The 17,092-nt window shown below is 36.5% G+C and overlaps 1 protein-coding gene across 1 annotated transcript; it reads left to right on the top strand.

Annotated features, from left to right (window-relative positions):
* Window positions 1-13,640: 13,640 nt before the first annotated feature.
* Window positions 13,641-16,384, top strand: LOC131643239 (uncharacterized). Its single transcript, XM_058913390.1, has 5 exons — window positions 13,641-13,797; window positions 13,884-14,325; window positions 14,411-15,327; window positions 15,417-15,711; window positions 15,964-16,384. The coding sequence occupies exons 1-5, from the start codon at window positions 13,641-13,643 to the stop codon at window positions 16,382-16,384; spliced, it is 2,232 nt and encodes a 743-aa protein (XP_058769373.1).
* The last annotated feature ends 708 nt before the right edge of the window (window positions 16,385-17,092 follow it).

The following is a 17,092-nucleotide window of genomic DNA, read 5'->3' as shown; positions in this document are numbered from 1 at the left end:
AGGCCACAAGTCAAGTTCAACTAAAAGGTTCTAAGACAAATTAGTGTTAATGACACTTCGGAAGCCTAATATACTCCTTGATCGCTTTCAAGGGACATCAGTATAAACCAAAGTATCACACTAACGATGACTACCAGATCAACCGTATCGGTACATGCCGTACAGTTTCCTTGGTCTATTGTCATATACTTAAGGTATCTCGAGATTCGGGTTAGAATCTTTCACACAAGCAAAGTACCCAAGCAAACCTGTGAAAAGTAAAGCAATCAGATCAAACAATTGAAAACATCGAAATGATCTATACTCTAAAGGTAACCCCTTTTGAAAACATTTTGAATTTGTATTCCCCAGCAGAGTCGCCAGTTCTGTGGACCGTCCTTTCGGGCCATACCCCTCCGTGGGTGGGATACGTGAACTGACTCTTTTTTGTCGATCGGACGCTTTCGCGTCACTTTTGAAAAAGTTTACAGAGTCGCCACCGACCTTTTATTTTATCCAATGAAGGAAAGGTTTATAAAAGAAACAGAAAAAAGACCTTTGAGAGATTCTGGGTAAGGGGGTAGGTTATACAAAGGGAAGGTGTTAGCACCCTTTGTATCCATGGTTATCCATGGGCTCTTTAGTTTGCTTAGCTCATTTGCTTTACTTTTCAATTGATTCGGAATGCTTTACCTGTGTTTTTGAAATACCTTTGCAAATAGAATTTGTAATGATCCTTGTGCGGATATATACAAATGCTTGTTTATCTTTCGAAAGATGTTTTGAAAAGATCGTTAATTTTGTAATGATCCGTGTTTGGATGTATACAAAATATTGTCTTTTGGAAAATTCGTTTTAAAAAACAACAGTGTATGAGAATTTTGTTTGTTTTGATTTTGAGCAAGCAAACTAGGAGGTCTACCCTGAGTTAGGAGGTCTTTATCCTTGTTCCCTTTAAAAATCTATCCATTCGTCGGATATAAACAAAAGGTTCGATTTTGTACTCGAAACAGTAGAAATGTAACTTTGATTTTGAAAAGAGTGAAAAGGGGTTACCCTAGGAGGTGCAAATGTGATTGTGATTGAATTCAGATATTTATCTTTGAAGTCAGTGATCTGACGGTTCAGTTTTATCTTTGACATACACGCAGTTTATATGGGTGCTGGAAATTAAAATGCGGAAATGTAAAGTGCAGAAAGTAAATCTACGCTATTACATCGATTGTGCGGGAAATGTAAACTAGCCTATTTACATGAATTTGACATCCTATACATTTATCTAGGAATTTTAAATTGCAAGAAATAAAAGGCATATTTTTGTATTTTTGTGATTTATTTTAAATATAATTAATGCATTATTAATTAATTTAAAATAAAGAAAAGATGGAAATATGATTAAACCTAGCAAATAAGTTTAAAAATATGTACAAAATGTTTGTTAATTGATTTTAGAACAAAACTAATTTTTTTTGGAATTTTTGAAATTTGTTTTTGGATTTTTTAAGTTAATTAAAACATAATTATATAAATAATTAAAACTTAATGATAAAATTATCCTAAATATGTACAAAATTAGTTTATGATATATAAACAATATTTAACACAAAGAACAATTTTTTTTATGATTTTTTTGATTGGTTAGAATAATTAAAAAGTAAATATATAAACATATACTAATTAATTATGTAAAATATTGAAATTATGAAGAAAAATAAAATATTTTTATTTCAGAAAATAATATATATTTTTAGAAGTCTAAAATATTTTTTGTGGGATTTTTTGAATTTTAAAAAGATTTTTAATTAATTTAACAAAGAAATTAAAATAAAATAGAAAATAAAATAGAAATAAAAGGATACTAATCCTGTGTGGTTTGATTGAGGGGCCATAGCATGGAACTGCGTGTCTGGAGCGTTGGATGGTGGATCAATGAGATCAGATGGTGTTCAAATTGAGACACATGGCACAAGCGTGAGCTGCAAAGCATTGGATCAGAAATTTTTTAAAATAAAAACACGCGCGCACCCTGGCCAATAGGAAGGAGCCACGCATCATCTTCTTCACCAGACCCAGTCTTTTACACCTTGCGTTTGCAGGTGGTGTAAAAGCTTCCATCTATTACACCTGCAAAAAATAGCGAATGCAAGTAAAACGAAGCATTAATCTGGCGCGATACCATGGTTAAGTTCGTCTGGTTCATACGAATTCAATGGAACCTATTTGAACCTATAATTTGGCCTATTTCAGGAAACCCTAATTTTGAGCTATGAAACCCTAAAATGGCAGATGCATCAAACAGTCATGGAAATCCAATTGAAGCTCCAGAAACGACCAGAGCTTCAAACCAAACATAAATATGCAATTACATCGTGCTAGATTTACGTGTATGATCAGATATGAGTCAATCTTAGTTTGCACCAACCGTGGCTTGTATAGCTCGATTCAGTGGGTTTTAAGACTTGGAAATGATTTGAATAGTTTCAGTGAATCTTAGAGATGATGTTTAAGTGTTTAGTTTGAACTGAAACCAGCTGGAAATTAAAATTCGAATTTTAAATTTCCTTGAAAAAGAACAAGTGAGTACAAGTATGTTATACACTATTCTTTTGTTCTGAACTTGTCTCCTTATGTTATTGAAGTATGCTAAGCTATATATAAGCATTTGAATGCTTATAATTGAAGCTAAGTTGCCTTGTTGCCTTTGTTGAAAGTTTGGTTTTTAAATATTAAAAACCTTGAATTTTTGACCAAGTCTTGACTTGCCTTCAATGCACTTGCCTTGCTCTCCAATCTTCTGCAAAAATCAGAGATTCTTTGTGGTGAGTCATGCTTGGAGACCAAGCAACCATTATCCATGCATTTTCTTTTTAATTTTAATCTTAAAGTAAGATAAAATTATGCAAAAAATGGCCAATAAAGATATGGGCTTAATCTTGGTCGTGGGAGGCCCATAGTAACATGGCAAAGATGTTTGGACCATAAAAACTTGGCATCTTTTGGAAAAAAAACATTTTTGAGCAATGTTGATTTCATGCATTTTCCCAAAATTTAGCCAACTTCAACAAGGTGTAAATCCTTCAATTTTTGTCATATGAAGGAGATCTTGCACTTTTTGGAAACCTCAAAGAGTCCTCTAACCAATGTCTTTGGTCTCATATCAAAATGATTTTTGGTTCTCCTTGTGTGTCCATTTGAAAAAAGTGTCTTTTTGTTGACTTTGAAAATGACCTGTAATGTCTTTGGCCATATTTTTCAAATGGTGAATGCAATGACCATGGGATCAATTGCATTTGAAAGATAATTGAATTTCCTTCAAAATGAGCTTTGGTTGACATTTTTTGGATGAAGGATGAGAGAGTTATGATCAGTCAAAGTTGAGTTGACTTTGCAGGCAAAAACCCTAATTTTGAATCTTAGGGTTTTGTTGATTTTTGATCTTTCCTTGATGAATTGTGATCATCCAATGATCAAATGTTGAATCCTTTGACAAAATATGGACTTTGACAAAAAATTTCATTTTTGACTGTCAGTTGACTTTTTTGGTCAAACGGGTCGTCTGTTGACTGTTTGAGCTGCTGACGGTGCGTCTGAGTGAATTGAAGTTTGAAAATTTGTATGATGGTACTTTGAGATGTATGGATGTATATGAAATCCATTTGAGCTCTCAAAACTTGTTGCTCCTGTTAAAACAAGAAAAACCCTGATTAGGGACTGTCTGTATAGGAGGCAGTTAAGCGTACCTGATTTTTGTGCAGTGTTGAGTTTCTGCTAATCATGTGATATTCAGAAGACTTCTAACACAAAAATCTTGGAAATTTGAATTGTGAATGATTGATTTGATTGATTGTACAAATCACTGTGAATTGTACTGTCTGCAGCTTGTCTGTCAACCGACTGTTCGTGTACAGTACAGTGTGAGTTTCCTGCTTTTGCGCCTGCAAAAAGATTTAACCCTGCATGAACTGTGTTAGTACTATTTATCTGTAAAATAAATAAATAGTATTTGTGAAGTAAAGAACAGTATTTGGCGTTTGCGTAAGAATAAATTCCACTGTAAGCCAAGTTACTGTGTAAGAAAAATTCTGAAAACCAAGTTCTTCATATGTCAGGATATTTTGAAAAAATCCATGTTTATATGAGACTCTTAATTTTCATATTGAAACTTTCCTGAAAAAAGAAGTGGGCAAATTTTGGGGTATAACACACACGATCACTCTAGTTACAATCTGCTTAGTTCACTCCTAAGACTTCCTAGAGTATTCTGATCCACACGATCACTCTAGTTCCTTACAACTTAATGTAATCAATTCTAAGAGTATTACAAATGCTTCTTGAAAGCTATAATCACAAACTGTGATATTTCTCTTAACGTTTAAGCTTAATCTCACTAATATATTACAAAAGCAATGTAGTGAGCTTTGATGAAGATGAAGATTCTGAGCTTTGAATTTGAACAGCGTTTCAGCAAGTTAATATGCGTTGTTTATGTTCAGGATCGTTAAAATCGTTTCTCATCAGAACTTCATATTTATAGGCGTTGGAGAAGATGACCGTTGAATGCATTTAATGCTTTGCGTGTTCCGTACAGCATCGCATTTAATGTTATACGCTTTTGTCAACTACCTCGAGCCTTGTTCACGCTGTGTCTACTGACGTAGCCTTTAATAGCTTTTAACGTTCCTTTTGTCAGTCAGCGTAGCCTGCCACTTGTACTTCCTTCTGATCTGATGTTTGTGAATACAACGTTTGAATATCATCAGAGTCAAACAGCTTGGTGCATAGCATCTTCTGATCTTCTGACCTTGAAGTGCTTCTGAGCGTGATACCATCAGAACTTCAGTGCTTCTATTCTCTTGTTCTTCTGATGCTTCCATAGACCCATGTTCTGATTCTGCTTCGACCATCTTCTGATGTCTTGCCAGACCATGTTCTGATGTTGCATGCTGAACCCTTTGAGACAAAGCTTCTGAGCGCTGAATTATGCGTACTCTTTATATATATTTCCTGAAAGGGAAATTGCATTGGATTAGAGTACCATATAATTTTAAGCAAAATTCATATTATTGTTATCATCAAAACTAAGATAATTGATCAGAACAAATCTTGTTCTAACAATCTCCCCCTTTTTGATGATGACAAAAACATATATAAATGATATGAATTTGCGATCAGAAAGAACAGACGGCAAAAGACAAATTACACAGCTATAGCATAAGCATATGAATATGTCTCCCCCTGAGATTAACAATCTCCCCCTGAGATAAATAATCTCCCCCTGAAATAAATACTCGAAGAACTTTAATAAAAGACTTCCCTGATTATTTCGGTAGAGACGATCATATAAGCTTCTGTCTTTAGAGAATTCATAGCTTCTGACTTCTGCTTCCATAGGACAGCTTCAGAACTAGAATTTCCTTAGATCCCTAGAACACTCACAGCTTCTGATTCCTGCTTCCATCTAGGACAGCTTCAGAACTTGAATTTCTTTGATCTTCTGAACATTCACAGCTTCTGATTTCTGCTTCCATTCAGGACAGCTTCAGAACTTGAATTTCTTTGATCTTTTGAACATTCACAGCTTCTGATTTCTGCTTCCATTTAGGACAGCTTCAGAACTTGAGTTTTCTGGATCTTTAGAACATTCGCAGCTTCTGATTTCTGCTTCCCTCGGATAGCTTCAGAGCTTTGAATTTCTACCAACATCACTTCATGCTAGATTTGTATCAGAACATTGTTGAATGTACCAGAGCATCATCAGAGCATCTCTACATCCTGAAATGTTACAGAACAAAAAACTAAACGACAAAAGTCAGCATGAACGAGTTAGAACATAAAATGTATATTAGAACACATGATATGTATCAGAGCCATAACATTATATGTATCAGAGCAAATAATATATCAGAGCAAATAGAATTTTGTCAAATCAAATAGACAAATATGGATCAAATTCTATTATCAGTGCTTCTGATTCATTCTTCTTTCTTGCTTCTGATTTCTGAAGCTTGACAGCACTCAGCTTGCTTCAGTTTCCATGGTTTTGCTTCTTGTGTTTGCTTTGAAGATTTTCTTCACTTCTTTATACCTGCAAAACACTTAAACCATATAGAACTTGCAGTTCTTGTTAGTGAATGTGTGGGAGCTTTACCCAGCAACTGATAGATTTAATCAAATCATTTATCATTTATCTTTCTCCCCCTTTTTGTCATATCATCAAAAAGAATATTTCAAAAGATTCAGATGCATAAAACAAAAAAACGCTGGAATGTAAAAGCAAGGAAACTTTTTATTGATAATCAAAAGATATTACAAAAGGTTCCTATGTTTAACAAGATGAGAAACATTCCTAGCAAATACATAAAAAGTCATCCCAAGAGGAAATGACTACAAAAATTAAAAACAGCACCCTAGCAGGACACGCTCGGTGTCAACCCATCAAGAATCCCTGTGGACTCTTGTCTTCCAGACTAGAACCTCCACTGTAGGAGAGATCCAAGTGACCAAAGAGGAAGAGAGGGACAGTTCACAGACAGAGAGCTAATGTTGCAAACGGGGCTTTCCCTCAACATAGAAGTTAAGAATATCATTCTTAACCTCCTCCCATAACTCAAGAAAGTCTTCTGTCTTTGGGTGAAAGTTGATAACAACATCAAAGAAGAGGTCTGACTTGAGAGGTATTAGGAGAGCCATCCCGAGATATGCAGAGATCTGTCGCCTTTGAGTCATAGATCTTCAACAGGCTTAGGGTGAACGCTAGGTTTGAGCAAGGATTTTTTAAAAGAAAGAAAACAACTTGTTTGAGCAAGAGACGAAAAACGGAAGAGAGAGAGAGAAAAAAAAACTTGATGAGGAATGCAAAGAGATAGGGAAAGAGAAGCGTTTGAAGAGTATTTAAAAAAAATGAAACGAATGTTGAATAGCATTTAATGTTACGTGACGTGAGGAGAGATAATAAAGACAACTGAGGTGACTAGCACAGTTACCTATGGTCGGCGTCCCTTCAACTGCACGCACGTTTATCCATGAATAGTAACGACAGGTTTACCATCCCGAGATAAAAACGTAACAGCTGTTTTGCTTTAAAAGAGGTTCTGAATCAATTTAGACAATGAAACGTTAGTAATAACCGAATCATAATTTCTAAAAGATTTCAATCAGAACTTCTGATATATAAAAAATAACCCATTTTCATTTCAGAAGATACTCATACATAAGAACTTCTCATCTTCTCATTCTGGGCATAAATCCATACTGATGTTCTTCAGAATGAACTTAAACCTATCTTCAGCCAGGGGTTTTGTAAAGATATCAGCCCATTGATGGTCTGTATCAACAAAGTTTAAAGATATAACACCCTTCTGAACATAGTCCCTTATGAAATGATGTTTAATCTCAATATGTTTAGCTTTTGAATGAAGAATGGGATTCTTAGATAAACATATAGCAGAAGTATTATCACAGAATATAGGAATGTTACTTTCAAATATCTGATAATCTTCTAACTGACTCTTCATCCAGAGCATCTGTGTACTACAACCAGCAGCAGCGACATATTCTGCTTCTGTTGTTGATAGAGCAATAGTTGCTTGCTTCTTGCTGTACCAAGAGATCAAATGACTTCCAAGAAATTGGCAACTTCCTGAAGTACTTTTTCTTTCAATTCTGTCTCCAGCATAGTCAGCATCGCAGAATCCTACTAAGTTGTATTCTTTAGATTTTCTGTAAACTAAGCCAACATTAGTAGTACCTTTCAGATACCTTAGAATTCTCTTAACAGCAGTTAAATGAGATTCTCTAGGATCTGATTGGAATCTAGCACACAAACAAACACTGAACAGAATGTCAGGTCTAGAAGCAGTCAAATATAGAAGAGATCCAATCATACCTCTGTATAACTTCTGATCTACCTTCTTACTTACCTCATCCTTACCTAGGATGCATGTTGGATGCATAGGAGTTTTGGCTTCTTTGCAGTCTAGAAGATTAAACTTCTTCAGAAGTTCCTTCACATACTTGGTTTGGTGAACATACGTTCCTTCTGATGTTTGATTTATTTGTATTCCAAGGAAATACTTGAGTTCTCCCATCATGCTCATTTCAAACTCAGCCTGCATAGACTCAGCAAACTCCTTTCCAAGTGTAGCATTAGATGTTCCAAAAATAATATCATCTACATATATTTGACAAATTAAAATATCCCTTTTAAAGGTTTTACAAAAGAGAGTAGTGTCCACTTTTCCTCTAGTGAAACCATTATCCAGAAGGAAAGAACTTAAGCGTTCATACCAAGCTCTGGGAGCCTGTTTCAATCCATACAATGATTTCTTAAGTTTAAAAACATGATTAGGAGACATAGAGTCTTCAAAACCAGGAGGTTGATGGACATAAACTTCTTCATCTATATAACCATTTAAGAAGGCACTCTTAACATCCATCTGATAAAGAGTGATGTTATGTTGAGTGGCAAATGAAATTAATAGACGAATAGATTCTAACCTGGCCACTGGTGCAAAGGTTTCTGTATAATCAATCCCTTCTTGCTGACTATAACCCTGAGCCACCAGTCTGGCTTTGTTCCTTACCACTTCACCTTTCTCACTGAGCTTGTTTCTGAAGACCCATTTTGTGCCGATTATATTGAATCCATCTGGTCTAGGAACAAGATCCCAAACATCATTCCTTGTAAACTGATTCAGTTCTTCTTGCATAGCAATTATCCAGTCTGGATCTTCTAGAGCATGATCAACAGAAGTTGGCTCGATCAAAGATACAAGACCTAATTGACAATCTGCATTGTTCTTGAGGAATGCTCTTGTTCTGATTGGATCATCCTTCTTTCCAAGAATGACATCTTCTGAATGACCAGAGATGAGTCTGGATGATCTTCTGACAGATGGTTCTTCAGAAATGCTTAGATCTTCCAGAGAAGCTGATACTTGATCTTCAGATTCTTTGCTTCTGAGAAGCTCTGCTTCTGATGCGTTGCTTCTTGGCTCAACAACTTCTGATATATCAATATCACAATCTGCAAAATTATCAAACTGCTTTGGTTTTTCAGAACCAAGCTTATCATCAAACCTGATATTGATTGATTCTTCTACAATCAATGTTTCAGTATTGTATACTCTGTAGCCTTTTGAGCGTTCAGAATATCCAAGAAGGAAACATTTTTGTGCTTTGGAATCAAACTTACCAAGGTGATCTTTAGTGTTCAGAATAAAGCATACACATCCAAAAGGATGGAAATATGAAATGTTGGGCTTTCTATTCTTCCACAATTCATAGGGAGTCTTATTTAGAATAGGTCTGATAGAGATTCTATTCTGAATATAGCATGCAGTGTTTATTGCTTCTGCCCAGAAATGCTTAGCCATATTGGTTTCATTGATCATGGTTCTGGCCATTTCTTGCAGAGTCCTATTCTTTCGTTCTACAACCCCATTTTGCTGTGGAGTTCTAGGACAAGAGAAATCATGGGCAATACCATTTTCTTTGAAGAATTCTTCAAAAGATCTGTTCTCAAATTCACCACCATGATCACTTCTGACCTTTATGATTTTACACTCTTTTTCAGATTGAATCTGAATGCAGAAATCAAAGAACACTGAATGAGTCTCATCCTTGTGTTTCAAGAATTTTACCCATGTCCAGCGGCTATAATCATCAACGATGACTAATCCATATTTCTTCCCTCTGACAGATGCTGTTTTGACCGGGCCAAACAGATCAATGTGCAAGAGTTCTAATGGCCTTGAGGTAGAAACAACATTCTTGGACTTGAATGCAGGTTTGGAGAACTTGCCCTTTTGACATGCTTCACAAAGAGCATCTGATTTGAATTTCAGATTAGGGAGTCCTCTGACCAGATTCAGTTTGTTAATCTGAGAAATCTTTCTCAAACTAGCATGACCTAATCTTCTGTGCCAGACCCACTGCTCTTCAGAAACAGACATAAGACAAGTCACCTTCTGACTCATAAGATCTTGCAGATCTGTCTTATAAATGTTGTTCTTCCTCTTGCCTGTAAATAGGATTGAGCCATCCTTCTGATTTACAGCCTTGCAAGACTCTTGATTAAAGATTATATCATAACCATTGTCACTCAATTGACTGATAGATAAGAGGTTATGTGTTAATCCTTCTACAAGAAGTACATTAGAAATGGAAGGAGAGTTACCAGACTTTATAGTTCCAGAGCCAATTATCTTGCCCTTCTGATCTCCTCCAAACTTGACTTCTCCTCGAGACTTAAGCACCAGGTCTTGGAACATAGACCTTCTTCCTGTCATGTGTCGCGAGCATCCAGAGTCCAGGTACCATGACATGTTGTGCTTTGTCCTTTTTGCAGTCAAGGATATCTGCAATAGGAATAATCTTATCCTTAGGTACCCACATTTTCTTGGGTCCTTTCTTGTTAGATTTTCTCAAGTTCTGATTGAACTTGGGTTTAACATTGTAAGCAATAGGAGGAACAGCATGATAACTCTTAATGTGAGTTTCATGATATTTCCTAGGTTGTGTCACATGCTTTTTGGTGTGTGTTATGTGAAAACTTTGAGCATGTGAAGTGTGCCTAATATCATGGGAGTGGCCATACTTGAACTGATCATACAATGGCTTGTATGTTATTTTCATTTCATCAACAGGTTCAAGTTTGTATGGGGTTTCACCCTCAAAACCAATGCCGACTCTTTTGTTTCCAGACACAGCATATATCATAGAAGCTAGCTGACTTCTGCCAATACTTCTAGATAAGAACTTCCTGAAACTTAAATCATATTCTTTCAGAATATGGTTTAGACTAGGAGTGGATTTTTCTGAATCAGAAGGAGATCCAACATTATTGGATAATTTTAAAAGTTTTTCTTTTAATTCAGAATTCTCCAACTCAAGCTTCTTTGTTTCAAATTCAAATAGCTTTTTCAGCTTTTTGTATTTGAGACTGATCTGAGACTTGAGTTCCAGAAGTTCAGTTAGACCGGAAACTAACTCATCTCTAGTAAGTTCAGAAAATACCTCTTCAGAATCTGATTCTGATGTAGATTCTGATCCGTCATCTTCTGTCGCCATCAGCGCACAGTTGGCCTGCTCATCTTCAGAGTCTGAATCATCTTCTGACTCATCCCAGGTTGCCATAAGACCTTTCTTCTTATGAAACTTCTTCTTGGGATTTTCCTTCTGAAGATTTGGACATTCATTCTTGTAGTGTCCAGGCTCATTGCATTCATAGCACATGACCTTCTTCTTGTTAAATCTCCTGTCATCAGAAGATTCTCCACGTTCAAATTTCTTTGAACTTCTGAAACCTCTGAACTTCCTTTGCTTGGTCTTCCAGAGTTGATTTAGCCTTCTGGAGATCAGGGACAGTTCATTTTCTTCTTCAGATTCTGATTCTTCAGGATCTTCTTCTCTAGCCTGAAAAGCGTTAGTGCATTTCTTGATATTGGATTTTAATGCAATAGACTTACCTTTCTTTTGAGGCTCATTTGCGTCCAGCTCTATTTCATGACTCCTCAAGACACTGATAAGCTCTTCCAGAGAAACTTCATTCAGATTCTTTGCAATCTTGAATGCAGTCACCATAGGACCCCATCTTCTGGGTAAGCTTCTGATGATCTTCTTTACGTGATCAGCCTTGGTGTATCCCTTGTCAAGAACTCTCAATCCAGCAGTAAGAGTTTGAAATCTTGAAAACATCTTTTCAATGTCTTCATCATCCTCCATCTTGAAGGCTTCATACTTCTGGATTAAAGCTAGAGCTTTAGTCTCCTTGACTTGAGCATTTCCTTCATGAGTCATTTTCAAGGACTCATATATGTCATAGGCCGTTTCCCTGTTAGATATCTTCTCATACTCAGCATGAGAGATAGCATTCAGCAAAACAGTTCTGCATTTATGATGATTCCTGAAAAGCTTTTTCTGATCATCATTCATTTCTTGCCTTGTCAGCTTTACGCCACTGGCATTTACTGGATGTTTGTAACCATCCATCAGAAGATCCCATAGATCACCATCTAGACCAAGAAAGTAACTTTTCAGTTTATCTTTCCAGTATTCAAAGTTTTCACCATCAAATACCGGCGGTCTAGTATAACCATTGTTACCGTTGTATTGCTCAGCAGAGCCAGATGTAGATGCAGGTGTAGGTGTAGACTTTTCACTTTCATCAACCATCTTTTACTGAAGCGTTTTTCTCTTCCTGAATCTTTTCTAAACACGGTTAAGTGCTTGCACCTTAGAACCGGCGCTCTGATGCCAATTGAAGGAGAGAAAAACACTTAGAAAGGGGGGGTTTGAATAAGTGTAGCTTTAAAAACTTGACAGATAAAAATAAATTGCACAGTTATTTTTATCCTGGTTCGTTGTTAACTAAACTACTCCAGTCCACCCCCGCAGAGATGATTTACCTCAACTGAGGATTTAATCCACTAATCGCACGGATTACAATGGTTTTCCACTTAGTCAGCAACTAAGTCTTCCAGAGTCTACTGATCACACACTGATCACTCCAGGAACACTGCTTAGATACCCTCTAAGACTTTTCTAGAGTATACTGATCCACACGATCACTCTAGTTACAATCTGCTTAGTTCACTCCTAAGACTTCCTAGAGTATTCTGATCCACACGATCACTCTAGTTCCTTACAACTTAATGTAATCAATTCTAAGAGTATTACAAATGCTTCTTGAAAGCTATAATCACAAACTGTGATATTTCTCTTAACGTTTAAGCTTAATCTCACTAATATATTACAAAAGCAATGTAGTGAGCTTTGATGAAGATGAAGATTCTGAGCTTTGAATTTGAACAGCGTTTCAGCAAGTTAATATGCGTTGTTTATGTTCAGGATCGTTAAAATCGTTTCTCATCAGAACTTCATATTTATAGGCGTTGGAGAAGATGACCGTTGAATGCATTTAATGCTTTGCGTGTTCCGTACAGCATCGCATTTAATGTTATACGCTTTTGTCAACTACCTCGAGCCTTGTTCACGCTGTGTCTACTGACGTAGCCTTTAATAGCTTTTAACGTTCCTTTTGTCAGTCAGCGTAGCCTGCCACTTGTACTTCCTTCTGATCTGATGTTTGTGAATACAACGTTTGAATATCATCAGAGTCAAACAGCTTGGTGCATAGCATCTTCTGATCTTCTGACCTTGAAGTGCTTCTGAGCGTGATACCATCAGAACTTCAGTGCTTCTGTTCTCTTGTTCTTCTGATGCTTCCATAGACCCATGTTCTGATTCTGCTTCGACCATCTTCTGATGTCTTGCCAGACCATGTTCTGATGTTGCATGCTGAACCCTTTGAGACAAAGCTTCTGAGCGCTGAATTATGCGTACTCTTTATATATATTTCCTGAAAGGGAAATTGCATTGGATTAGAGTACCATATAATTTTAAGCAAAATTCATATTATTGTTATCATCAAAACTAAGATAATTGATCAGAACAAATCTTGTTCTAACAGAAACAACCTCACTTCCCATTTAAATCTTAATTTTACATCCTCTACAACATATGAAACCACTATTGAAACGGCTATGGCTAGAAAGAGAAGGAAGATAATCTTGGATAACAGAAAAAGATTGAGAAATTTCTTCAATACTGAAGTTAGTGGGGTTCAAAATACAAACAACATTGTTAGTCAAAGTTAGAACATGGATCATGCATCTACCTCAAATCAAAAGGTGTCAGTTGGGTCTCATTATCAGGACAATGATGACTCCAACTCTGACAATAATTTAAATTCTTCTAATAGTTCCGACTCTGACGAGGATTCAGTGCCGACACAATTACAGGAGGCCCATCTTCAAGGTATATCCATATCATACACTGATAACCAAATGATGTACACTTCCTCTGTTAATAAACATATTCAGTATTGTGCTTTCTTCTTTCAGAATATTACGATATTGGCGACCAAAAATATGAATGCGTACACTGCCAGGCATGTATGTGGTACCAACAAAAAGTGAATAGACACAAAATTACAGCAACTCCTCGCTTTCATCGTTGCTGCCGTGGAGGAAAAATTGTTCTCCCATTCCTTGAACAACCTCCACAGGTGTTGCAAGATCTTCTATTTAATAAAACATATTCGGATAGTAAAAACTACCAGGCTAACATACGAACATACAACGCAATGTTCTCATTCACCTCCCCCGGAATGAAGTTCGACACAACATACTCTAAAAGAGGAGGACCCCCTACTTTGAGACTGCAGGGTCAGACCTGCCATCGAATTGGTACATTACTGCCAGAAACCGGGAAAGCTCCGCAATATGCTCAATTATACATCTACGACACGGACAATGAAGTTGAACACAGAATAAAATGTTTCAAGTAAGCCTGCTCAGACATAATTACACAATTTCTTTATAAAAATATTTTGTTAAACTATTTATTCATGACTGCCCAAAATACACAGGGACAACAAAGGCATCGAGCGCCCCGTTGTCAATAAGCTCAAGATGATGTTAGATGAGCACAATGTTCATGCCAAAGCTTTTCGAATGGCAAGGGATGTTTTAAGGACAAATTCTTTCACACATTTAAAACTCAGGCTTATTTCTGATAGATGCGAAGATGACCGTGTTTACAACAAACCTACTGTCTCAGAAGTGGCTGCACTCATTGTGGGAGACATTGATTCTGCTGATAAAAGGGACATCTTAATTCAGCGCCGCAATGGTGGTTTGCAACGAATAGATGAGTTTCACCCAGCATATTTGGCTTATCAGTATCCTCTTATATTTCCTTATGGGGAAGATGGTTACAGGAAAAATATAATGCACAGATATTGCCATGAAACTGAGGTCACTAGGAAAAACCGTCAAAGCATTAAGGATTGGTTTTCTTACCGGTTACAACAACGTCACAAAGAGGCAAAAACACTACTTTACTCAAGACGTCTATTTCAACAATTCTTAGTCGACGGTTATGCTATGATGGAATCCGAACGACTGAATTGGTTGAGGGATAATCAATCGAAGTTAAGAGTGGGCAAATATAATAATTTGACCACTCAAACTGATGGTGATAGAAGAAATGAACACCAAAAGCGAGGAAAACGAGTTGTTTTGCCATCAACATTTGTTGGTAGCAAGAGATATATGGATCAACTATATTTTGACGGTATGGCCATTTCAAGTCGATTGGGATTCCCTGATTTATTTGTTACATTTACCTGCAACCCAAATTGGCCTGAAATTAAAAGAGCATTGTCAGGAACAGGCCTACAACCCCATGATAGGCCAGATATCATTTCAAAAGTTTTCAAAATAAAGTTTGATACCCTCATGGAGGATATTACAAAACGCCATGTCGTCGGAAAAGTGATTGCATGTAAGTTGTTTCATTTAATTATACTACTTTTCAATCATGTGTCTGTGGAGTACCAAAATATTACATCAAACTAACTTTCAATTTAATAGATATGTACACCATTGAATTCCAAAAGCGGGGATTGCCACATGCGCACATATTGATATTCCTACACCCACAGAGCAAATACCCAACACCATCTGACATAGACAACATCATTTCTGCTAAAATTCCCGACCCGACTGTTCATCCCATTTTATACAAGTTGGTTAAGGCACATATGATGCATGGACCCTGTGGCCTCGCGCGCATGAACTCACAATGTATGAATAATGGACGCTGTTCTAAATACTATCCCAAAAAGTTTATTGAACACACTATTGTTGATGCAGAGGGATATCCACTGTATAGGAGAAGATCAAAAACCTTCACTATTGAAAAAAATGGTATCACCTTGGACAACAGACATGTGGTTCCATATAACACCAGATTTCTTATGATATACCAGACACATATAAACATGGAATGGTGTAATCAGAGTACTTCCATAAAATATATTTTCAAATATATCAATAAAGGCTATGACAGAATAACAGCAGCAGTTTCAACAAATAGCAATAAACCTGTTGATGAAATCCAACAATATCTCGATTGCAGGTATGTCTCTCCCAGTGAAGCATGCTGGCGCATTTACTCTTACAATATTCATGGCATAAAACCAGCTGTGGAACGTATGTTCTATCATTTGGTTGGGGAGAAACCTATCTACTATACAGATTATGCACGCATGGAAAATGTGCTGGAAACTGCAAGTGTGACTGGATCAATGTTTACTGCATGGCTGGTGGCAAATGCTAAATATGAAGAGGCACGAACATTAACTTATGATCAATTTGTCTCAAAGTTTGTTTATCACAAAAAACAGAGAGAATGGAAACCTCGGAAAAAAGGCTTCACCATTGGACGTCTCATATGGGTTCCGCCAACAGCTGGTGAACTGTTTTACCTACGCATGATGTTGACGGTGGCAAAAGGACCAACAACTTATGAGGAAATTAGGACCGTGGATAACATCTAGTTTGATACATTCAGAGATGCATGCTTTGCAATGGGATTTCTTGAAGACGACAAAGAATACATAGCTGCTATAAAGGAGGCAAGTCATTGGGGGACTGGTCATTTTCTTCAATAACTGTTTGTTATCATGCTTTTGTCTGGTGCTGTTAATCGCCCTGCACATGTTTGGGAACAAACTTGGCTCCTATTATTTGATGGTGTCTTACGTACACAAAGAGCGTTGGCTGCAAATCTAGGTTTGTTAGACAAAATAAAATAGCAAACAAAACAATTTCTTAATAACAACCTTCAGATGACTTACCAACAGTATTATAACTCAATTTCTCATATCAATGCAGAATTAGTCCTCACACAAGAAGAGTTACAAAATTTGACTTTAATAGAAATTGAGAAACTGCTACAAGCAAATAGAAGGACACTAAAGGATTTTAGTCCTATTCCATATCCGGATGCTTATGTTCTTGAACAGTTGGGAAACAGGCTCATATATGATGAGCGTAATTACGATACAGCGTCAATGAACTCGGAATTTGAAAATCTGTTTGCTGCTCTTACAGGTTACTATTGCATCAATTAAATTCAATTTATTTTACGCTTTGAAATTCTATGAATCGATTATTTTAGCACTATTCTACCCTCACTATTATATTTCTTAGATGAGCAAAGAGGTATTTATGAAAAAATAATGCACGCTGTGGAGTCTCAGAAT

This window comes from Vicia villosa, unplaced genomic scaffold (assembly GCF_029867415.1).
Source record: "Vicia villosa cultivar HV-30 ecotype Madison, WI unplaced genomic scaffold, Vvil1.0 scaffold8, whole genome shotgun sequence".
NCBI lineage: Eukaryota > Viridiplantae > Streptophyta > Magnoliopsida > Fabales > Fabaceae > Vicia > Vicia villosa.
Note: the sequence above shows the minus strand (reverse complement) of the source record. Positions and strands in the feature narration are given on the sequence as shown.

Excerpts from the sequence above, each read along its gene's own strand:
- LOC131643239 (XM_058913390.1), top strand. The coding sequence starts at position 13,641 with ATGGATCATGCATCTACCTCAAATCAAAAGGTGTCAGTTGGGTCTCAT. Across the intron at positions 13,798-13,883 it reads ACAGGAGGCCCATCTTCAAG|AATATTACGATATTGGCGAC; the intron begins GTATATCCATAT and ends TTCTTCTTTCAG. Across the intron at positions 15,712-15,963 it reads GATGCAGAGGGATATCCACT|GTATGTCTCTCCCAGTGAAG; the intron begins GTATAGGAGAAG and ends TCTCGATTGCAG.